Source organism: Tachypleus tridentatus, chromosome 4, assembly GCF_004210375.1.
Source record: "Tachypleus tridentatus isolate NWPU-2018 chromosome 4, ASM421037v1, whole genome shotgun sequence".
NCBI classification, from domain to species: domain Eukaryota; kingdom Metazoa; phylum Arthropoda; class Merostomata; order Xiphosura; family Limulidae; genus Tachypleus; species Tachypleus tridentatus.
The window spans coordinates 84,040,910-84,067,258 of NC_134828.1; the positions used below are offsets into that span (position 1 = coordinate 84,040,910).

At 35.6% G+C, this 26,349-nt stretch overlaps 1 protein-coding gene across 2 annotated transcripts; it reads left to right on the forward strand.

The window, feature by feature from the left end:
- The first annotated feature begins 5,036 nt into the window (after nt 1–5,036).
- On the forward strand, nt 5,037–20,293 carry LOC143249587 (protein adenylyltransferase Fic-like). Of its 2 annotated transcripts, XM_076499703.1 has the most exons (3): nt 5,053–5,316; nt 5,506–5,610; nt 14,452–20,293. In XM_076499703.1, the coding sequence occupies exons 1-3, from the start codon at nt 5,082–5,084 to the stop codon at nt 15,519–15,521; spliced, it is 1,410 nt and encodes a 469-aa protein (XP_076355818.1). In that variant the 5' UTR covers nt 5,053–5,081; the 3' UTR covers nt 15,522–20,293. The 2 variants fall into 2 exon arrangements, with proteins under 2 accessions (XP_076355817.1, XP_076355818.1); XM_076499702.1 differs by having other exon boundaries at nt 5,037–5,610.
- Nucleotides 20,294–26,349: the final 6,056 nt, after the last annotated feature.

A 26,349-nucleotide genomic window follows, 5' to 3' on the forward strand; every position in this document is an offset into this window, starting at 1 on the left:
GTCTAAGGGTCGCGGGATCGAATCTCCGTCACCCCAAACATGTTTGTCCTTTCAGCCGTGGGGGCGTTATAATGTGACTGTCAATCCCACTATTCCTTGATAAAAGAGTATATCAAGAGTTGGCGGTGGGTGATGAAGATTAACTGCCTTTCCTCTAGTCTTTCACTGCTAAATTATGGACGGCTAGCACGGATATCCCTCGTGCAGCTTGCGCGAAATTACAAAAACAAAAACAAGCTCGCCTTCAACTCTCCTGTATCTGCTGTGTCGTCAGGTATAATGGCTCAACAGTCCATAAATTAGAAACATATGCTTTGATCATCCTGTTCAGATCATCAATTAATAGTAGGCATTAATGTCAGTTACTGCAGCATAATCATTAAGGAAGGCCCTGATATCCAACACAGTTTTGTTGAGGTGCTAAAATGTGCTTGGAACTTGATAACCTTCAGAGTATCTCAAGCTTTTCATGATTTAATCATCTCTGAAAGAAGACACAGCTTAGATACAGTCATAACACTGCCATTGTGCGGTTTTTCTCTTCTACAAACGTAGTCATCATAAAGAAAAACTCCTTCCATCAGGGTAGATACGTTTTTGGTACCTAGTTGATGTCTCATACTTGTCCTTTCATGAATTTTTCTATGTGAATATCATCAAAAGCTTTAGCTTAGCCACAGCTGTGGATATATTTTCCTATGTTGGCAATGCACACCATTCACGTAAGTAGCAAAATTATCTGAAGGAACTCTGTCTTTCTTGACTTGAACTTTGCCCATAGGATAACCAACTTCTCTATCAGATCAAAATATCAGCATCACTTAACTATAGTGTTCCATCCAGACTTCAATCCAGGTATATTGTACTTATTGTTCCCACGTCTAGCCATTTCAGGTAGTAACTTCATTAACAAGTACAATGAAGTAGTATTTGTTTTCCTTAGCTGTATCCTTGAATGCCATGGAATATATTTCTTTCAACTCACTGACAGGGATCTTTAGCTGTAAAAACAGTACAAGGTCGAGACACCCACGACATCAGAATTATAGGTTGGTTGTTGTACACAGGAGTTTTTACATTTGGGAAAGTACTTGCCTTTTTTTTTCAGGCAACAAATTACAATGATTTGTTGAAAATAAGCTATTTTCCAGGCGTGTAAGCTCTCAGGGCTTTTCATAACCCTCAATAGATAGAGTATCATGCTATAGTTAGAGATAAAACACAGTTTTACTTTATGTTTCTTGTAACTATTGTGCAGAACATATTTCATATTTCAACTTAACTGAGCACGAAATTCACGGATAGTGACTTTGATATCTTAACAAATATATACATGTGTTTTATTTGGTTAGGATAGGAATATTTTCATTTTTACAAGTTGGAGTGTTTTCCATAAGCAGTCTATTTTACTGAATATTTTCTTAACATTTTTATATTATAAAATACAATTTTGAAGCATGGAAATGGAGGTTGTAAGTGTAATAGAGGAAGGTAGAATGTATTACCTGTGCTATGAAGCTTTGCAATTCAGGAAGAAATAGTTATACAATTTTTAAATGGAAGAAAGTCTCTAAGGAAGTACTAGCAAGAGTTAACAGTCACAAAGATTGTTATTTTTACATAACCCAAGTTTGTTTGACTGTGTAGTAATCTATTTAAGCATAGACTCTCATTCATTCCTACTGGAAACAAGCATTGTCTACGTAACAATCAGATGATGGGTTAGGAATGAAGTGGAGTTGAATGAATGTTCCCGTTGTGTAGCAGAGAGAAAAGAGAGAAGCACAGCCTAGAGGTAGCTATCAAGTAGAAACCCAGGAAAATTTCAGCTTATTTGGACCCATATTCTACAAACGAGAATGTGCTTTAGTACATTTAAAGCCAGTAAAAGTGTTGCTTGGTCACTACCTAATGCCATATATTTATTTTTAATCGTACATTACAATCCCCTTTGACATGTACACTCAGATACATTTTTGACCAATTAGAAATTCAGTTCATCTTGCAATTTTAATATATTTCATAATGTATAGTGAAGTTACAGCCATGATCTGTCTCTCATTTAGAGCTTTTACTCATCTTTGCTTGACCCAGTGTTCGTATTTTACAGTTTCTGTTTTATACTACCAAGGTTACAGATTCTGTATTAAATATATGAAACTTCACAACTGCTTCGGGATACCCAAGAGTTCTTCTTCGGCAAGGGACATGAAGTTATGTTAGAGATGGACTAATGTTTACCATAAGTAAGCCTGTGAATGAAAACACGTTTCTTGTCAACATGTCTGACTTTGCAAAGCTCATTGAATCAGTGGAAAGGTTGGTTCTGATGTCCCCTAGGACCAAAATTAAGAAGGCTTTGGGACTATCAAATGTAAAGGAGGCTCTGGCAAAGGCTTGATGTGACCTTCAAGTAACCACTACAGTTAACTACAAAACAACAGCACCATAGGGTTGAGGGGAATGGGATGTGGACCCTGCGGTGAAGTTGAGTTTTCTTAGCTAAGTTAAGATCAAGATGTTTATTAAAAAGTAGGTCTACAGAACCAAGCATGCTATGACTTTGACATCAATAATTTGAAAAGTATCGAAAACGAGAGTAGATTATAAGTACGAGAATCAGCATAGCAATGCGTTAATGTTTGCTCTCAGATAGCAGTGAACTAGTTTGTTTAGTTTAGTGAAATATTTAACTTTTAACGAAGTATTTGGATCAGTCTTAGTTATCACGTATATTCAGTTGTGAGATGGATTAAATGCGAAACTGTAAAAATGAAGATTATTTGTTATATTAGTACCATTACTGCAGTAATCCTAGTTGAACAGTATCGCGTACGTTCAGTTATTTCATCGATTAACATTAAAATTATAAAATTAATTTATTTCTGTCATTAACCATAGTACCGTAACTGAGGTAGTTGCATAAAAACATCGTTTGTAAAGTTACTCAGATTTACGAGTTACATGAATGATTAAATAGAGACAATTTCTAGAAACGTTAAGGGGGGGACTTAAGTTTTCTAGACCGAACTTTGCCTTATTTTCCACAAAAAATTTCTAACAAACAATTCTTCTAGAATCTAGATACTAATGTTCCACAAAAAAAGGTCTTTTTGTACTGTGATTTAGGGTATTTCCTGTTTTCCACACTTATGAGTGTCTTTGGAAGACGGGAACCTAACTTTTCTTCTTTTTGGAGGGCTGTATATATATTTGTGTGTATGTTTGTGTATATATATACAAATATTATCTAAAAGCAGAAAACAGAAACAAACTAACGGCATCACTATACAAATTAACTAGTGCACCAACAAAATACATTTCACCTTATAACATATTTCAAGAATCACAAATTACACAACAAAGTATCTAAAGAACTAAACTCATGTTAATAACATGTATTCTCTTTTTCAGCTATCGGGCACAGGACAGGCAAAACTTTCGGCGCCTGTCCTGTGAAAGTGGTTTTCTCGGGGCACTCCCGTTTCTCCCCACAGCAAAAACTTAGGCATTGGATTTTTAGATCCCAGCCCAGGCAACTTTATTGCCAGACTCTGATTCGGGTCGTTTGAGTTCATGTTCATATTTACTTTGACTTCTGCCTTTCGGGACGGGACCTGGCCTTTCTCTCCGGTGCTGCCTTTGCCTTGGTCTAGGATAACATTAAGAGTGACCTCCTTCACCCAAAAAAGAGTCAAAAATTATTTAATAAATAAATAAATAAATAAAACTAAACCTAATAACCTTTCACGAAAGGGGACGAAGAGGAACCACAAAGTTCCTGAACACCCCAGTTGGAGAGAGAATTCTTACGATTTCTCTAAACTAAACCCCTGCCACGTTAGTTTGCGTTTGCGTTTGTGTATATATACATATTATTGGAGGGGGTTGATGACGATGCCCTTGCTCTTTCACCCTTACAAACAAGTCTGAAAGAGAAATGATATAAAAGTTATTGTATAATTTCTTTTCTTTTCTTTTTACATTTAAACTTATATAATTTTCCAACACAAATTGCACCTCGTGTTTCTTGATTGTCCCTGCTGTTATTATTGGCTATATTTGATTATTTGTGTGGAAACCAGTTTCATCTGAACATACATAGTTTTTTACAGTAAAAACAAGAGAATGACATCAAGAAATGGACTTCTCCTCGTGGTTGCTACAGTCTTGGCTTGGGCTTACTCTCAGTATAAAATTCCACCCTTCTATCATTCTGTCAGTGTACTATACTATAGAAACAGAGAACCAAACTGTCTTTATGCACCATAACAAAACTGGTCAAAAGTAAAACAAGTAGACAAATGGTGATACATTTGAGCTGCTTCAAAAACTGTCAGGAACTTCCCAGTGTGTAATATAAGCTGTTAGAACTTTTACATTGATAGAGCATAACATTTTATACAAGAAACAATAATGTTATTCTTTTTAGGCATACGTGTTACTCACATGATTCTTGAGTATTCATATTTACAAATTAAATGAGGATGTATAACCTCAGGGTGTTACCTGATCCACCAGTGAAAAAGGTCACTGCCCACTACTATTTAGTTAATTCAATCTTACAGAAAAGATACAGTGATTTATGATTTGGATTTTGTACAGCACGCTTTTCGTAGCAGCTGTGTTCATCCTAATAAAGAAATGTTATGGATTATGGATTTATTTTCAATTTTCGCACAAAACTACTTAATAACGCCCCCACGGCTGAAAGGGCGAGCATGTTTGGTGCAACCGGTATTCGAACCCGTGACCCTCGGATTACGAGTTGAACGCCTTAATACACTTGGCCATGGCGGACCATGGATTATGGACTAAAACGTTTTTCACGCTGTAAGATTTTGTATTACAACATTGTGTATGCTAATTCAGCGAAGAAAATAATTTACTAGTTTTATAACATAAAAGAAAAGAAAAGAAATACATATATAACATATATATCACACTGAATTTTGGTGTTTTCACTATTGCAATCTGCTTAATCATATAATTGTGATTTTTAATACATATATATATACACACACACACAAAACCTCCTCGCGTTGCGTAATAGACAGTATTAGGCCTAGATATGTGAAAGTATGTCGTTGTCAGGAGAGGTATGGATATGGTTAAGTGTTACAGTATCGGAAATGGTGCAAACATGTAATCAGTGGATTATGACAGTTATTTCACAGGACATTAAATCTTATAAATACATTACAAGTATAGGTATTGTACTTGCTTTATTCGGCCTTTTGGTTGTTTTAGCTTCTACGGTATTAACGTGGACACCATTACTACGACAAGTTAGTGAGCAAAAAAGTTTGACTCTAAGTAAGTTACCAATTGACTCTGCAAATGGAATAAGTAATGATTTGATATCTTTAAAAAACCATTGGAAAGTAGATGAAAAAGCTGAATTTTCAGGAACACAAAATCTCCAATTGACACCAGTTAAAGCTATATTTGAAAATGCCAATGCACAAAATGTTGGTGTACGACGATTTTTGAATTTTCTTCCAGAAACAAATGAAATTAAGGCTACTGATGATGGACCAACTTCACTTAATAGAATAACAGAATTCCAGCATACATTATTAAAAAAAAAAGAAGAATTGAAAAAAAATGGTAAGAATGATATTACTGTTAAAGTAATATTGTTAATACTAACAATTTAAAATGTATTGTGTTTGGAGATGTAGTTACTCTGTACATTACTGTGGTTTTTAAAAGTTGCAGTTCAGTTATTGTTTTGGATGTCATACAGCTTGTCCTGATGACAAAACATACCTGCATTTTCATATTTGTTTCATGTGTGATTGTACTTAAAAATATAAATGTTTCTAGATCACAAGAAGGATCTTTTTCTAGAAGGAAAAGCTATGTGCTAGAAGGTCATATGGCCAATGATCTAATATTGATTGAACAAAAATATGAGATATTGAAAGAATATGTAAATATTTCAACTAAACTATTCTTGCCTCATCATCAGAAACCATTCCAGGAAATTATAAGGCTAATCAAATAAGAATCTTATTAAAGGATAGATTAGTATCTTTATTACTCTATCTTAAATCAAATAACTCTATTATCCAAATTAATGTTTTAAACCTTTACATTTTATTTTTTGTCGTGGACAAAATTGAAAATTTTAATACTCAAATTCAGTTGTTTAATGAGTTTCTAAATTGGTTTAATTTGAAATTGAGCAAGATGCATCTCTTTTTGTACAGATGTGAATCATTCATATGTTAAATGGGTATCACAAGATACTTTTAAACATAACATATAAACATTAAAGGACCATTTGAACTTTCAAGGTTGTCCTTATTATCCAAATTAATGTTTTAAACCTTTACATTTTATTTTTTGGACAAAATTGAAAATTTTAATACTCAAATTCAGTTGTTTAATGAGTTTCTAAATTGGTTTAATTTGAAATTGAGCAAGATGCATCTCTTTTTGTAGAGATGTAAATCATTCATATGTTAAATGGGTATCACAAGATACCCTTAAACATAACATATAAACATTAAAGGACCATTTGAACTTTCAAAGTTGTCCTTTGTACACACCTTTGAGGGAGGGGGTGAAAAAAGTTAAACATTTTATTCTTTCAACACTAACTGATGCCCTTCTCTTAAATTTACATTTGGTTCTGTCTCTACGACTGCTAACAGGAACGTATTCCATAAGTTAGTATTCTTGTAGCAGTGTAATAAATTTAAATATTTCTTTACCAGAGACTTATCTGTTTACAAATCTTAAACTTGTTTCCTTTCATTCCGTTGCTTCACTAAAAACTACAGAAAATCAGAGGCCTCACATTTCAGTCATTTTGATAGTCTTTTATACTGAAGTAAGTTTTTGTTTAATTCATTTTTTCCAAGAAAAAAGTAGTATAATAGGTTAATATATCATAAGTCATCCCCAAAAAAAATCCTTCCATCACCCTAATTATCCTAACAATCTTCCTTTAAACTCATTCCAGTGAGGGGGTATTCATACAACTTGTAACTGGTGGTTTGATCACTGTCTAACTTGTAACGAGCAATGGTGTAATTGAGAGTATGTGCAAATAAACATCATTTACCTGCTTCTGATTTGGGTAATATAGCATATATTAACTTCTCACAAAAGGGACAAACTAAGTTGCTACCAAGCCACCACTTGGTAGCAATAAAACCAGTCACACTGCTAAAAGAAACTAAAAGTGTCTTAACTAGAGTTTGGTCTGGTTCTTCTTATGTTAAAAAATTATTTTCTCATCATGTTACCTTCAAATATGTCACAAACAAATGAGAAAACCCTGTTGATACCCTAAAATTGTTATAACCTTTACCTCTCACACTTGCTTTTTCAAGAGAAAATAAAATAAGAAATCTTATACTATCCTTGTGAAATAATTTCCATCCCTGGAATTATCTTAGTAGCCTTTGTCTCTACCTTTCTGAATAATTCAATCATTTCTTAGATAAGGAGACCGAAACAGTACACAGTATTCCAAGTGAGAATGAATGAATGATTTCATCACATTTAGCTAAATGATTTAACAAAAGTTTCTTTTACTGGAATCTTCATAGTTTCTTTCCATTACATAAATTTGACTAACAGGGCAACTCTTATTAACATACTTAACAATAAGAGTAAATTAACAACAGTCCAATCTACAGACATTTGTTTTTTGGTGCTTTATGAACAGAGGGTTGAGTATGGTGTATTAAAAAATCTTGGAACTTCACTGTGTTGTTGCATTCCATCTCTCCACACATATTCTATTTGATAACCTTGTATCTTGCCAGAAGCCATACAGTAGTTTTCATTGCAAAAGGCTCTGTCATAAGGCTGTCACATCCAAAGCATGCCATTTGTGCTAGCTAACTTTGCTTAATTTATCTAGTGTACAAGGATGATGGCTTTCTGGTGTCATTTTAACTAGAGTTGGGTGATAAATGGAACTTGCTGATGAATCATTATGCACGTATATGTTTTTTCATATAGCAAAGTCACATCAGGCTATCTGTTGTATCCACTGAGGTGAATTGAACCCTTGATTTTTAGTGCTGTAAATTCATAGATTTACCACTGTCGCAACAGGGGGTGAATCATTATGCTCCTTAATTTATCACTTTCAACTAATTGGTTACTCTCACCTGACTCTGATCTCTATTTTCAGCCTTTTTTTTCCTAAGTATTTTAAAACTGTCCTTCACTTAGTATTATAGAAATTTTCAGATACAATAATGTATGATTATGTAACTTTTTAAAATCTTAAATCATTGTACATGAAAATGCATCATATATACAACATAGTATGAAATTTGTAATAAGATCAAAATATGATTAATAGCATTCTGTAGATTTTCCCCACAAATTCCATATTAAAACTACTGAATTCCTTTTTTTGTTGTTGAAATGAAACATTATCTTATGGCATTGCCTATAAATCTGAAAAATACTAAATATAATAATGATAGGTTACCATGTACTTCCAAGAATCTTACCAAAGTTGTATCAATTTAGGTACCCCACAAATTTTGCAACACTTTGAAATACGTACATAGTGATCATCCTCCACCAATAGCATTTTGCTAGGACACACCTAGCTCTTTCTGATGATTCTGCTCAATCCTTATTTTCTCTATTGACATGGAATTCTTTATACATGTTTTTCACATGTGATTACTGTTGATGGTTGAATATTTTGACATTCCATTACCATTTTCAACAGTTTTATTTTGTTTGCATTCAGTCACTTCAGTTTTTTTCTTTTTTGCAATTGTTTATTGTTACCAAATTATATTGTGACTTAATTACTTTAGTGTATTGACAGCAGAAATTTCCATTACATTTGACAATATTTCTGGTTCAATTACCCAGGCATTGGGTTTGATCTTATCTGTTGAGGAGATACAGGTCTTGCTGTAAGTTAGATTCCAACATTCAATCAGCAATTTCTTTTCATTTTCATTCTGATAATGTTTACATGGTCTGTTACACCTTATAGGTGTTAGTCAGGAATGTGGTATTTTACATATTTTTCTTTCCTCCTGGTTTATAGATATTGTTGATCAGATTTTTATGCTATTAATATTACCAGAATTCTCTACTTTTTCTCGTATATCTAGACAGGTCCTTTCTCATTAAGACTTCCATTGCCTGAGAAGGCCATTTGGTTTCCACACCCATTTCTTTGCCTTCCTTCTTCCACCTGTATTCCCACTCTCGTTCCTAGTCAGGTTCATTCACTGTGTTGTTCTGTGGCATGTACTACTTTTTTTTGGGGTTCACATTCTCAATCTTTTATTTCCTGGAACCCTTCTCTTTCCTATGATCTGTCCCTTGTCATACTAACTGGTTCAATTTGTCAACTATTTAGGCTAAAGTATTAATATTTATCCATGGAAGGTTGCTGTTTCATCAACACTTCTCATTAAATGTGTCATATCACCATATCTTTGGCTGCTCATCTTCTCTGTCCATTGGAAGAAATTGTACAGGCCTGAATATGGACTACTTCCTAATCCTTTGTTCCTCATTATCTGCACTATCTGGCTGTATCTTTCTGAGGTGGATTCTACACATGTCTGTTCACTTTTGAATTGGGTATGTTTTTTTCACAACATTTATTTTATGTTTGCTTTTCATGGAACCTCTTTTTATTGCTACTGATAAAATCCCACTTTATGGCGAGTGTTGCCTGATTAGATGAGCTTTTAGTCAAACCTACACTGTATACCATTAGAGCTATAACACTCAGTGTAGTGATGGGGTATTCCACAAGACCATTGGTGGTATGCCTATTGTTTTATACTTTTGTGTCTATTAGGTATCTGCAAGTTTATTTTAATGTTAGATCATCACTCCTGTACTATCATGAGTTAAATAGAGGGAGATATCTGCTGACCTCTTTGAGAGCATAAATTGGAGACATTCTGCTTTTCAAAAAGAGGGAATCATGGAACCCCATTTTTCTTCAGTGTGAGATTCTTGCTGATAACCCACTACATTTACTTCCTTCATTTTGTCTTCTTCAAGTGAAGTACTTGAGTCCTTACCACTGGGATGGTGGATCAAGTAGCTTTCCTCTTGAGTGTGAAGTAGAAATTTATCTGCCAATACAACCACACATTTATTCACTCACTCCTCTTTTCCCTGGATGCTTATTTCCAGGTATTCCAACTGTCACTTGGAGCAGGAACAGCTTATGTGGGCTCCTTGTAGTATCAGGTTCTGAATGACACTACCTGTTCTTATGTGGATGAGTTTAGCAATTGCCTACCCCCATCTTTTGTTAATCCTGGTGGCAGAAATGTTTTTTCTTTGCTCCTACACTACAGCTCAGGTTGGAGGACTTTGTTCCCTTCATAATAATTCAGTGTACATAATACAGGACTTATGTACACTGTTCCTATAGTTGAGTGAATATTCTACATCCTTCTTGTAATTCCTGGTACGGGATATGCCTTCCCTGCATTTATGGTCGAGTGAGTAACAATATATCCTCTTAACACAAACTACAGGTATTGCCCTGTTCTTATTATTGACACAACATGACTTCATAATGTCGGGTTTGGTTTGTTGTATTTTTGTGCTCCTACAATGGTTTTGGGAACTTTCCAGTTTCAGTTAAAAGCTAAATTCCTCCTCTTAATTCTAGTTGCTTTACATGTGACACTTAAGCTTTTTAAAAGAACACCAGACATTTGTAAGAAAGCTAATTTCAAGGGGTAATGATAGCATAATTTATACTAGAATAATTTTTTTAGCTGATGTAAAATACAAAAGAAACAATTTAGGATCAGTACATATACGGCCTTCACAATATCTTATGTAGTATCGTACAAAAAGTTTGAGTGCAATATACCAAGTCATTTTTATTGTAGGCTGACAAGAGAATAATAATAATTACAAATGGGCTATTTTGAGTGGATTGTCTTTTCCTTGAAAGTATAACATACATTTTTTTTTATTTTTATATGTGTACAGCCTTAGGAATCAGTAGTAAGGGTTTTAAAGTGTTTTTTAAACTGAATCTTTACTGTGTGGTAGTACAGACCAAAAAATATACCCTTATGTTAGCCTCATAAACACAAAAGCTTAAAACTTGATATTAGATATAATGAAAAGATAAACTGTGAATAGTGCTCTGAGTGGATGAATTTGATTAATAGATTGTAATAGTTATTTTGTAAATGATTTGTATAAAATAGTTTGATACCAGCATATTTTGTGAATCACTGGTTGTTTTGATTTAAAATGTTCTTGATTGACTTTAATAATGATTGTTTCATTATTTAAAATAGCTATACACTTAAGATGTAAGAACTTGGAAAGTACTTGCAGCTTTATATATGCTTGTATTATGTATGTATAATATAGAAATTAAAGACAAAATTGTTTTACAATTCTTAAAAGTTTATATCAACATTGATCTATCAGTCTTCCTGTTGAATAGCCTGTCTGAGAAAACCTTTCTTTTTTGAGGGAATTTCACAAAGAAGATGAGACTTTCTCCATTGACTGACTGAAAGATAGGAGCATGAACAAAAAATACACAGAGAGGAACTTGTTTGAGTTTGTTGTTAAGTTTATATATATCTGTGTGTTTGTTTCATGTCAATATTATATACATACATGACTTTATTGTACTATGTCGCATAATTTGACTTGAATTGAATATCTGCTCTATTACACTTCTTAACTGAATGACAACTGTTGAAAAGTTCTCACTTTGATAGCAGTCTTTTCTTGTATTCAGTAAAATTACAAGGAATACTACCCATCCAGTGGAAACAATCCATGTTACTGCTTAGCAAACCTGAGTGGTTTATTCTACTGGATATAGTTATTTCAATGCAATCCAGACATTTTTGTGTGCAATGCATTGTAGTTAGTTTCTTTTACTAGAAAACAAATGTAGTGCAATTTCCTTATTGAAATAACACCTTAAATGACAAAATATGGTTGTAAATAAACCACTAGACAATTGTATTTTATATATGCTGTGATTCAAAATATTGGATTGACTGCACATTTGTTATTTATTCATTGCTGATATTTAGGAAAGTTACTGTTCAGTTGTTTCAACAGGCATCTTGGATTTCCAATAATGGTTGTATTTATGAAGGTATAGAATGTTAAACACATGCATATTCTTAAAATAAAAATTATTTCCAGAAACAATCCAGTACCTTTGTTCAATTACCCTTTTTGTTTTTTTAACCACGGACAAACTTTCAAACGTTTGTGTAAATAATTATATTCAATTTCCTTTATACCTCTCCTCGATGTGGATTCCTGTACATGGTGAAGGGTCTTCCCAGAGAAGGTTTTGTAATTGTAAGGTAAACTTACCTCCTCTTGGATTCAAATATTCATCTATATGTTTTCCATGCATGGTGACCTATGAAGGGAGGAGAGGATCTTGGTGGTTGAAGATCCAATCCTAACTCATCACTTTGGCCTTGAATTCCTGTACACAGGCACACTTGTGGTGTCTCTCCTGGATCAATCAGCTGGTATTGTCAACCAAGTACCAGTGCTGGACATTCTCAGCAGGTGTCGTGGACATTGTATCTGATGCTGGTGTTTGGGTATAGTGTCACGTACAAATTCTTGCTGGGCATTGCAGTGCATCCCTTTGTATAGCTTCTTGGTGGGTCAGGACATTGGGCACTGAAATGTTCTTATTTTATTATGGACATCCCCAATCATGAACAAAAAATAAAAATGAAAAACAGAAGGAAAAGAAAACATTATCAGAAAATGACCACATATGAACTACTGTTATACAGTTAACATCAAAGTCACACTCAACACCTCAATTTCTCATTCTGCATTCATTGTCTGAGAAATCTCTATGGCAGATGTCTCCCCTCTTCATTAAAAAGGGATTAGAGGGGCTTACTGGCTCCCCCAAATCAGTAAGGAAGCTATGCTCAGGAGACATCTTGGTGTAAACATCTTCACCACAACGTACCAAACTCCTCCAGAGTTCGAAGAGCATTGGAAATATACCCATTGATGTTACTTTCCATACTATTCTGAATTCCTCAAGAGGAGTTATTGTTGAGAGGAGCTTGAAGAACACTCCCAAGTTAGAGATTCTCGCTGGTTTTTCCATCAAAAGCATTTTTGCAGTGTGCCAAATCTCTACTTCCAAAGATGGAATTATGATGCCTACTAATGTTCTTATTTTAATGTTTAAATCACCACATCCACCTGCCACAGTTAAAGCAGGTTATCTTAACTGTAAGGTACAGCCATACATTTCAAACCCTCTCAGATGTTTCCAGGGTCAGCAGTTTGGTCACTTGAAGACAATGTGGTTCTTTAACATGTGTTCATTGTGGTGGCAAAGACCATGATGCCTACAAGTGCAAATTAGAACCATACTGTGTTAACTGTAGTGGTTCACACCTCTTTTGCATTAGTTCTTGCCCTAAGTGGGTGGAAGAGAAAGAGATGCAATGTGTGAAGACTGTGAACAATATCTCCTACCCAGAGGCTCGGAAGTTATTGTCCTCCACTTTATCTAGGACATGTGCATATGCATTTCCTCTTTCCTTTCAGGCTGATTGTCTCTATGACTATAGTCACCCCTTTATGCTGGCGCAACTCAAGCGTGCTCTTCATAGGTCTGGCAGTACATTGGTTGGACCTTATTATTTTCACTATGAGATGCTGTGCCATCTCTCTCCTGCTTCTCTTGCTACTCCTCTGGGTTGTTTTTTTAAGCTGGATCTGGCAGGAGAATTATTTTGGGTGCTTGGTGCCAGGTAATTGCCTTCCTCTTTTTAAGCCTGGGAAGGATCTCATGATTTCTTCAAAGTACCATTTGGTTACCTTGACAAGCTATCTCTGTAAGACCTTAGACAGGATGGTTAATGCTGATCTTATTTGGTTGCTCAAATTAAACAATCTCATCTTGCCTACCCAGCATGGGTTTCAACAGTGGTGCTCCACTGTGGACCACCTGATTCAACTTACAACATCAAGCAGGGTAGGTTTTCTCAAGAAACAACATCTTGTTTCTGCTTCTTCTTTTTTTTTAACCTTGAAAAAGCTTATGATACTACGTAGAGGTATGGTCTATGGCTCTGCCAGAACCTTGGTCCTTGAAGATGATCTAAGAAGGTCAAAATGTTGTTTTCTACTTTATTTTTATAAAAGTTTTAATACCCATTCCAGCTGTCTAGAGATACATTTTTGCTTCAAGTGGGTTTCTTGTCATCATGAATTGTTTGAAAATAATTTAGTGAAAATTACATTTTAATATTAACGTGTGTGTGTGTGTGTGTATACACACACAATACAGTATGTTATATAATGTTTTGATTGTTTGGTAAGTTATGAACTTGTGAAGTAAACTTTTGTTCAACATGTTATATATGTTGTTGGGCCAGAGTAACATTTATATTATGCATCACATATTATTGTAAAGTTCTCTTTGTTTTTTTCCCACAGAACATGAAGCATTGTTATCTCTAAATATGGCTCTTCTCATGAAAAATGCTTCAAAAACAGAGAAAGCTCTGAAATTGTTCCAACATGCAATGGCTTTGGATCCTCTTCATCCAGACATCCTTACTCACTATGGAGAGTTCATTGAGGAGCAGAATAAAGATGTCATTAAAGCCAATCATTTGTATACAAGAGCCCTCATCATCTCTCCTGACCATTCTAAAGCTATTGTCAACAAGTGTCGTACTCTTCCAGTGGTTGAAAAACTTGACCAGAAGCAACTCGACAGAATTGATAGAAAGCGAAATCTTCTCTTCCAACTTCCAGAAAATGATTCATCACTAAAAAGAATGAAAAAAGAGGCATACTTTCAACATATTCACCATACAGTTGCAATAGAAGGAAACACAATGACTTTAGCTGAAACCCGTATGGTAGTAGAAACTAGAATGGCTGTTCCTGGAAAAAGTATTATGGAACATAATGAAATCATTGGCTTGGATTCAGCATTGAGGTATATCAATAATACATTAGTTACTAAGCTTGGACCAATTACAGTTGATGATATATTAGAGATTCATAAGAGAGTTTTAGGTCATGTAGATCCTGTTGAAGCAGGAACAGTCAGACGATCTCAAGTATATGTTGGTGAACATGTCCCCCCTTCACCATCTGAAGTGTTTGATCTCATGGAAGATCTGGTTGATTGGCTTAATTCGGATGACACCATAAAACTTCATCCAGTAAAATATGCAGCTTTGGCTCATTACAAACTTGTATTTATTCATCCATTTGTGGATGGAAATGGTAGAACAGCTCGACTACTTATGAATTTAATCTTGATGAGAGCAGGATATCCTCCAGTTATTGTGAGAAAACAGGACCGCTACTTGTACTATCAGTACCTCCAGTTGGCTAACGAAGGGGATGTTAGACCTTTTGTCAGGTTCATTGGAGATTGCACTGAGAGAACATTGGATGTTTATCTATTTGCAACAGAGTATGGCATGTCTGGTTTTCGAGCTTTGGAAGGACATGGAGTGCAAACTAAATCTAACATTATTGAAAACTAAAGAGTTGTTCTTATTTTCATAACAGAATTAATAACTTTATCTTTTTATGCAATGAATCATGCTATTTAGTATTATTGTGCTTTCTCCATTATTTTGGTTTTTGATAACTTTAACTGTGTGTGTACAGAAGGGGAACAAAGTGCACATAATGACCTTTTTACAGAGTTACATACAAGATTTAAACAAATTTATTATCAAGTTTTGCCAATAAACTTGGCTTTAAAGCATGAGTTGTAATTCAAATTTTATAATGCTTTATAAGTTTTCATTTCTTAATTTAATTTCAATAGGAAATTTACTGGTGTGGTACTTTCCCTCCACTAACAAGATTAGCTTTTCTTGTTTTGTCTATCCTCTGTTTGTGGAATTTTTTGAATACATGCTACAAACCTTTATTATCCCTCTGTTGGGATCCAAAATTTCAACATGTTTCTCATGCAAATCATCATGCATCACCTCTTCACCAATAGAAGAGCACTCTATCACATGAAGCATGTGTCTCCCTTTATGCACTATACTGAACTATCACTTCTCATCTGGTAGTGCTTGAGTGCACACATGTTTTTTTAGACCACTGATTAACCTAGAAGTGGTTCAAAAGTATTTACCTTGGTTGAACCTCAATTTCACTTTTTTTCTTAAAGCATTTGATTAACTGTGTTTGCTGTGCATTTTTCACTGGTTAATAACTAATCTTATTTTGAAGTTGTTGTTACCATTTTGGGTGCATATCACTCATCTGTTACTGCACTTTTAGTCCCATGCGTGGGAAATCAGAGAATTTCTCAGCCTTTGTTCAAAGAGAGATGGAGCAGTCTACAGCGTGCACATTGTTTCCTTTTCGTGCCCTTCTGTTCAGCCCATGTTGGCTTTCTTGGACCTATCTTATTTTTCTCTTGTTTGTTTCTTGTTTTTCCCTTTACTTTCAGGTTTAAACTGTGTTTTTGCCACCCCATTGCATGATGGCATTGATATGCCCAGTTACCCACAGGCTTCAGGTTGGTCCACCCTTTCAACTTTTTGGACTTCCAAATCCCATTTGTGGGTTCAGTGTTACCTGTTTGGGGGTTGGGTCCAATTTTTTCTGTTCATCTTATCTGTACCTCATTTTCTCACCTTAGTTTTTCTGAAACATTCTTTGTAATATCTTACCTTAATCCTCTTCCTGTGTGAGACTCTTCATGGAAACCCTATAGAGAAGAGAGACGTTTGAGGGAGAAGGAGTCACGTGTTAGGAGGGTGTGTCTCGCTCCTGTTGGTGGAGATGTGTTGCATGATGATATACATTCGAGATAAATTTAAATGATGTTCATCATGGAATATATGGGAGGTAAGAACCCATTGGATATATATTTTCAATATAGGAAAATAATTTCTTTTGTATTTTTCAAGCTTCGTTATATATGATTTACCTACAGTTAGTGTTAAGGTAGAGAAAATAAGAGATAATATAAAAAAACTTAATATTCTTTTAAGAGGTTCTACAGGTTATGCAGGTAAAATATGAAACTTTAAAAGAAAAAATTATCTTTGATATGAAAATGCACCAACACTGTACACTCAGAGTTAATGTTTTGGTGTTTTCAGATTATTATATGTTTGCCATCTCTATATCATATGATTTCAGGTTGTTTATTGTTTCTACCTATGCTTGGTGAAACATTTATCCAGAATGTGTACTAGTTGAAATTGAAACCCTAAACATTGTATCATTGTTATGTATATATTCATGTTTTTATTATTATTATTTATAGTTAAAGTACAAAATAAGCTAAGAAAAAAATCTTTGTTTTAATTTGTTTTTTTTATTTGTGTAAAACATTTATTTTTACTCACAGGGTTCGTGAAGGTATGGGTTTCCTTTTATAATACATAAAGGCATAAAGTTGTCTTCAGTTATTAAATTGTCTCCAATTGATATTTTCAATTTTTATGACACTAATATAACATAACTTTTATGCACTCTGTATGACGAGGTTTATTAATATTTAGAAGTGGGAATGTTCTCTAACTATTAGGTTTAGCCTTTTGTGAACAACTTCACAATGCTTGTTATTTTCATAAAACTACAATTTTAGATTTTTTATTTCTTCTGGATTGCTTTATCATTCACTCCTATTTACTGTTTATTTCTCATTTAATATTTTATATCGTGCTATGGAGATAGTGTGAAGCTTTACCTATTATTTTTCAAATAAATGGCTCCCTGGGATACCATACAACTGTAGTCTCCAGTAAAACTTGAACTTTGCAGAAGAAGAGTGTGTTGTGTATAAAGATTAATAATTGTGTTAATTGGAGCAGTTATGGTTAAACTGTTGGTAAGTAAAAGGCATTTCATTTTAAGTCAAGTGAAATAATTTTCCAGTTAAATTTAGTAAGATGCTTCTGATAGCTTATAATTGTTACAAAAGTCCAGCTTTGGTTTAAACAGAAGTACATTTCTGTTTGTTTGTTTTTCATGCACTAACATCTAACTTAACAATTGAGGTTTATGTATGTTTGGATGTTAAATTCTGTTCTGCAATGTTATTGTGTTTTTTTTAGTGAATACAAATGATACTAAATAAAATAGGCAATGTGTAGTTTTCATAAGTATGTTTAGAAAATAATACACTTAAATAGTATAGTACAAAAGTTTACCCTCTAAGATTTTACATATGTTATGAAAATAATTATAATTTTATGTGCATGAAACTTTGTATGTATGCATAAGTATAATTATTATGGTTGAAAACTTGAAAATTTTGAAGTTTTTTTTTTTTTTTGTAAGGAGCTATACATAAAGGAATTCAAATGATTTAGGCCATTTTTGGACCTCTTCTTGTCACACTTGGTCACATGGACAGTCCCTAACTAAAGCAAATGAACACTTCAACAACAATTGAGAGTAAGACATAAATACAATTTATTTTCAAAAGGGAAAATTAGCAACTCTAATAGTGACTAACACTAGACAAATCACTGATGTGGGTTTTGTGTAATTCTGAAACACTATACATGTTTGTTTATCCTATTCAATGCAGGTAGATCAGTTACTTGGTTTGTACTTATTCGTAAATGCAATCTTCTAGTGGTTCTAAATAATTTTTCATCTTTATATATATATAGGTCAGTATTATTTTATAGCTGCAAAATATTTGTTTAATTTATCATTCCTCTGAGTGTACTATAATATGTAAAAGTTTAATAACTTCATATTTTTTAAAGCAAATGTATGTTTAAATATCTATCAAAGAATCATAAATATTCATAATGTGATGAGTAGTTGCACAAGTGTTTCTAGATTATATTCTCCTGAAATAAAATAATGCACATTCTATGGAGTAATGCAGAGACTTGTACATATATGTAACATCTGAAAAACTGTTGTTTATATGCATTGAATAATATAAATATAAATTATAAAAACAACAACAACTCTGCCTTGAGGACAAAGAAGTCTGGAAAACTGAGAGCCTTGTTTCTGGCTGAGTTAATACAAAATTTTAGATAAAAGATGAAAATCCTGCACTCAACTCTATACAGGGTTGATCACATGGAAGTAAGGTCACTGTTGATTAAACTGAAATTACCGTTATATTATCTGAAATTGAACTTTTTTCAGATTAGAAGCTGAGTAGATATAAAAGTTTTTTTTGTCTATCAGAAATATGAATCTTTTTTTTTCTTGTTGTTGTATTGTTTATGATACTTCAAGTAAATTTGAAAAAATCTGACATAATTTTGTAGAAAACATACTTTTCATTCTACTGTCATGCTAATCTTGATAAAACAATTGATTTAAAGCACAATGTGTATTATGACTTTAACAGTATGCTAGCTGTAATTTATACTAAGAAACTAAAACCATTGTTTGGTAGACAAATAATTTGGTTAATGATAATTATTGTTAACTGTAATAATGTGGCTTATGGTGTAGGATCTGAAATGTAATACCTGTTCCAGAAAATACTTCAAACTATAACTATTTGAATTTTTTTTTACTCTAAATGTCTTCCAAGAAATTGTTCTAATGTTTTAATGACTGTCTTGGTAATGCTTCTTGAATTCGTGCACAAACTTGCTTGAGCGTTTTGTGCAAGATCCATTCTTAATTTTGAACTAACAGAATTGAAGGAAGGTAACTAGTCAACATCACTCATTTCTAACTCTTTGGCTACTGTTTACTGATAGAGAGTGGGATTGACAATTACATTATAATGCACTCATGAAACAGGTTTTTATACAGCAATTTAATTTGTCGATTGTATGTCAAGCATCCTTATCACCAGGCCATGTCAAGCCATCTTAGTAGTTCTTTAATTGAGCTCTTTCTGACTTTTAAAATGTTCCATAGACTGACTAGTGATGATATGAACCAACTGTTTTGTGTTTTAACTTGTTTTTTCTGTTGTGTTCAGTCTTTCTGTTTATCCAAACCAAATTTATTTGTGATATAAATCAGTTTAGATATGTGTACTTCAAATATTGTACTTCAGATTGTTCTGTCTATACTATATGTTGTAAACTTTTACCATAAAGTAGGTCATGCGAAAAATTATATTGTTGTGTTATCTTCATTATAATGCACTGAAAAGTCATGATTTGTAGTATATAGTACATATTTATTAAGTTATGAATTTTACTGCATATTGGGACATCATAGAGATAAGGATATTCTGCAACAAGGCAAGTTGTATGTCTAGCATACATTTTGAAAGTCAGTCATGATGAAGGGTGTACACATGAATTAACAATAGAAGAATCCAGAAATAAAAGAAAGAAAGAAATGTTTGTGTGTTGCTGTTATTCAGAATTTTCTGTTGTGGTCATTATAAGCTCAACTTTTACACAGCACATATTAATTGAATAGATCTTAGTGTGAACTTAAAAAAATTACCACTAGACAAGAGTGTGCTTACATTTCGTTTAATAAAGTGCATTGTAATTACAAGATTTATGGAGTGATGTCTATTGCATCAGTAGGTTGGATTGTGTTGGTAACTTGAGCATGGTTTCTGTTATAATGTTTGTTGGTCTAGCAGGGACTTTTTCCTCATCCTGCGTAAAGAAATATATGAAAGAAGACTGAATCATAAAAACTTCATAAAAAAAATCAGAGATGTGCTGATTGGAAAGATAATATTTTAACTTTTATTTCATGGCTAATGAAGAATACATATTTTTCAGGCATTTTTTAGTTTATTTTTAATTTAAGTGCAAATATTCTGCATGTATCTAGTGTTAATATCATGAATCGTATGTAAAGACATTGTATACTTGTCCTAATCTCCTCTTTACAAAGGTCCTTGTTCCATACCCTCATATCTTGATGCCGTAATGTCCTCCTCTGGGATTACACTTAATTCAGGGAGAGTTGGAGAGCTGTACAAGTTAGTACGAGTCGAATATATTTTGCTTAAATATATTTGATAGGTAAAATTGTTGACGATGATATGTATTATACTCCGGAAGAATATCTGATTTATTATGTTACTTATTACTATTTCAAATAACGAGACATTATTTTTTTCTAATTTAGAAGTTAATTAAATGTTAATATGTATTAAATTTATGATATTTTCCGACAAGTTTAGTATACACGATTTTCTTTCTTAACACATATATTTTTAATATACAAACAATACAATTTGTAATCATGGTTATTACAAATAACGATTTATATACAACCGTTTTACAAACTTACAGATAATACTGAGACTTACATATGCTCTACAACTGAATGTTTTATTGATGATCCAAGTCCACGAGCAAATTAATTTTGAGTTGATATTGTTACATCCCACTTAAACTGTTCAGCATGGTTGGCCTAACATTGCTCACTTTTTACCGATGAAGATGTTTAATGCCGTCCTAGAAGTACTAACGTCCGAAATTAATTCACTGAAATTTAACGATTTGTAATGTTTGAAATCTATAAATTTTCATGGTAAAATTCTGTAGTTTACCAATTAATAAGTATTAATCACAATTATAACTACCGAGGCTTTTAGTATATTGACTGTAGCCGACTAGTAATAATAACTGTCTCTTGGCGCATTCCCCCTCGGTGTGGATTCCTGTACGTGGTGAGGGGACCTCCCAGGGAAGGTTCTGTTCTATCTGGTTACCTTCTCTGGGATCTAAACATCCACCCACGTGTTTGCCGTGCGTGGCGACCCATGAAGGGGAGGAGAGGATCCTGGTGGTTCAGGGGTCCAACCCTAACACACCACTTTAGCCTCGAATTCCTGTAGACGGGCGGCCTTTGGGTGGCCCCCCTTGGGTCAATCGGCTGGTCCACTTGGGCTAGAGCTAACCAAGTACCAGTGTTGGAAGTTCTCAACGGGTGTTGTGGACATTGTGTCTAATGCTGGTGTTTGGGGATAGTGCTCACGAAACCCTGGCGTTGCTGCATTGTCCTTGCGTGACTTTGTAGTGCGTCCCCTTGTAGGGCTCCATGGTGGGTCGGGTCAGTGGGTACCGAAATTTTTTCTTTTTCCTATGGATCCTCTAAAAAATTTAAATAAAACTAAAAAAACAGTCAATGGGTAAGCGACCACGTCTTGAATACTCAGAACAGCAATCTTCAACATCTGTAACACACGTACCTCATTTTCTTATATTACATTCTCTTTCGGAAAAACCTTTAGGACAAATGTCCCCTTTTTTTTATTCAAAAGGGACTAGAGGGACTTGCTGGCTCTCCAAATTCAGTAAAGAAACTTCGATCTGGTGACATATTGGTTGAAACATCCACATCCCAACACAGTGAACTCCTCTTGAATTCAAAGACAATTGGGGATATATCTATTGAGGTTACACCCCATGCTACCTTGAATTCTTCACGAGGAGTTATTGTTGAAAGGGATTTGAAGAACGTTCCCGAGTCAGAGATTCTCACTGGTCTCTCCACTCAAGGAGTTTCTGCAGTGAGGCACATCTCCTCTCACAAAGATGGAGTTACACTGCCAACAAATACCCTCGTTTTAACATTTACTTCACCACGTGCACCTGCCACCATCAAGGCAGGTTATCTCATTTGCAGGGTTCGGCCATACATACCAAACCCTCTTCGATGTTTCCAATGTCAGAGATTCGGCCACTCAAAGACATCTTGTCGTGGTTCCCTGACATGTGCTCGTTGTGGAGGCAAGGACCACGATGCCTATGACTGTGACATGAACCCACATTGCGTAAACTGCAATGGTTCTCACCCCTCTTACTTTCATTCTTGTCCAAAATGGTTGGAGGAAAAAGAGGTGCAGCGTTTGAAAACGACACATAACATTAGTTATCCTGAGGCTCGGAAATTGCTGTCCACAACTCCATCTCGGACATATGCTGCTGCACTTCATTCCACAACTACAGTGGGAGTGCAGACAGATCTCTCTGTGCCTCCAAGAGAATCGTTTTCAAAACAAATGAAAAGCCTTTTGACCTCCGTGGTTAAAAAGGTTGATGAATCGACTTCCACACCCATCTCTGTTCCTCTCATGCCTTCCAACAAACCTCAAGATCCACGTCCTTCAGTTTCAAATACAGGCATTTCTTCTGATACATCTTTTTCTCCCACCACAAGAGACAAAACAATTATTCGTTCGCGTCCTCAGTCACTGGATTCCTCTTCCAATAACAAAAACCTGCCCACCCGACCCAGAGAAGGATCCATGGATGTTGATAGACCTCCTCCGACTAAAGACAGTAAAGAAAAAAGACATGGTCGTAAACCGAAGGGTTCTCCAGCCACTTCACCTACCCGTTCTTAAAAATGGCCACCTTGATACAATGGAACTGTCGAGGTTTACGTTCTAATCTGGATGATATCAAAACGCTGATTGCTTCCTACCATCCTGTTTGTCTTTCTTTACAAGAAACATTTCTCAAAACTGCTGATACTGTCTCCATTCGGCAGTTTTCTCTGCACAGAAATGACAGGTTGTGTGATGGTCGAGTACATGGAGGGGTGGCACTGTTGGTTGATCAACACGTGCCCACCCTGTCTTTGTCACTCAACACACCCTTGGAGGCTGTAGCCATCCGTGTTTCCTTGGGTTATACCATCACTGTTTGTTCTCTGTACCTGTCCCCTGGAGAGACATATGATCAATCAGATCTTGATGCTCTCGTTGAACAATTGCCATCTCCATTTCTAATCCTAGGGATTTTAATGGACATCATCCCCTCTGGGGAAGTGCTATTATTGATGGGAGGGGCCGATCTGTAGAGTGGATGCTCTCTGATCACAATCTTTCTCTTTTCAATACTGGTTCTTCCACTTACTTTCATGCACCTAGTCAGTCCTTTACCGCTATTGATCTCTCAGTTTGCTCCCCTTTATTATTCTCCCATTCTTCATGGAGGGTTGACAGTAATCCACTAGGCAGTGATCATTTTCCGATCCTTTTGAGAGAGACTGGCCGTGGTCGATGCCACCCTACCCGCGTGCCCCGGTGGAAGCTGGATCAGGCAGACTGGTCCACTTTCACTGCTCTCGCAGAACTTGATCCTGCCATCGTAAATCAGCCATCAATAGACGACTGTGTAGCAGCGGTAACTGACTGTATTACACATGCAGCTGCTCAGTGTATTCCTAAAACCTGGACACGTTTTCCACGATATCCTCGTCCGTGGTGGAATCCTGCTTGCCACTTAGCACAGAAGGCTCAAAAGCGGGCCTGGGATACTTTTCGTAGATATCCCACACTTTCAAACCGGGTTGCTTTCCAAAGGGCCCGTGCACATGCTAGGTGGGTAAGACGTCAAAGCCAGAAGGAATCTTGGATTAAGTTCACAACCAGCATATTTTCTACCACCAGTTCCAAGATAATATGGGACAGGATTCGAAAGGTTAATGGGCACTACAATTCTGTCCCCCTCTCGATCTTACTCTCTGATGGTCAGGAGGTGACTGATCTTCGGAACATCGCTAACACTCTAGGTGAAAGCTTTTGCCGGGTATCTAGCACTTCTGCTTGTTCCTCCACCTTCCTGGCCATCAAGACTCGGGCAGAGCGATCACCTCTTTCCTTTCGAACTGACTGTTTCATTGACTATAATTGTCCCTTTACCCTGGTGGAACTAAAAATGGCTCTTCATTGGTCTACCAGTACGTCTGTTGGACCTGATGATATTCATTATGACATGCTGCACCATCTATCTCCTGCTTCTCTTGATATCCTTCTGATTGTTTTCAACCGGATCTGGCAGGAGAATGTTTTTCCTGATGCCTGGCACCAGGCTATTATTTTACCTTTCTCTAAGCCAGGGAAAGATCCCAAGATTCCTTCAAACTACCGTCCAATTGCTTTGACGAGCTGTCTCTGTAAGACATTAGAAAGGATGGTTAATGCTCGTCTTGTTTGGTTCCTTGAATCAAACAACCTCCTCTCGCCCACCCAGTGTGGGTTCCGTCGACAGCACTCCACCACAGACCACCTAATTCGTCTTGAAACATCTATCAGAGAAGCCTTTCTCAACCGCCAACATCTTGTATCAATATTCTTTGACATAGAGAAGGCTTATGACACAACATGGAGGTATGGCGTTTTGCGAGACCTCCATACATATGGGTTACGTGGCCATCTACCCATGTTTATTAAAAAATTTTTAATGTACAGGAGATTCCAAGTTCGTGTGGGTTCGACACTTTCCCGTTCTTTTGTACAGGAACTTGGAGTCCCTCAAGGCTGCGTATTGAGTGTTACACTCTTCAGTATAAAGATAAATGCCATCACTGAACAACTCCCTCTCACTGTTGCGAATGGGCAACTTTCACATCTCATGTCAGTCGTCAAACATGAGATATATTGAGCGGCAACTACAAACCGCCCTCAATTGTGTACGGAAGTGGACTCTGGCGAACAGCTTTAATTTCTCTCTCTCAAAAACTGTATGCATGCACTTTTGCCGTCGACGGGGTATTCACCCTGATCCTGAACTTCATATCGGTGAAGTTTTGCTGCCAGTGGTCCCGGAGACCAAGTTCTTGGGGCTTATCTTTGATCGTAAACTGACCTTTATACCACACTTAAAGCAGCTACAGGTCAAATGCACAAGAGCACTGAACATCCTCCGTGTTCTCTCTTCTACCAGTTGGGGGGCAGATCGCTGTTCAATGTTAAAGGTATATCGTGCTCTTATTAGATCGAAACTCGATTATGGATCAATGGTCTGTGGCTCTGCCAGACCCTCAGCCTTAATGATGCTGGACCTTATTCATCACCAAGGACTTCGACTCTGCACTGGGGCTTTCCGTACCACTCCAGTTCAAAGTATATACATTGAATCTCATGAACCTTCTCTACACCTTCGCCATTTGCAACTATCTTTACAATATACTTCGAAACTTCATTCCTTACCAAAGCATCCCACCTGGAAATGTGTTTTCCTTCCTCGGTGGGCAGTACTTTTTCAGAACAGACGATCTGTCATTGCTCCGTTTGGCCTTCGCATCCGGGCGCAATTGGATGAATTGGGTCTGTCCTTGGATAACATTGCAGATTCCACAGGTTGGCCCATCCCACCATGGCTTATTACAGCCCACAAATGTGACCTTTCTTTCAGTCACCTAAAAAGGCAGATACTCCAGATTGGAAGTACCGTCTTTTATTCAATGAATATCTTTCAAACAATCATTCAGTTCCCATTTATACAGATGGTTCCAAATCAGGTAATTCAGTGGGCTCTGCTATGGTTTGCTATGGGTCAGTAGTTGCGCGCAGAATCCCCTCTACAGCTTCTGTGTTCACTGCTGAACTGTATGCCATATCTCTTGCCCTGGATCATATTGCAGCTGAGCAGTACTCCAACTGCACTATTTATACTGATTCGTTTAGTTCTATAC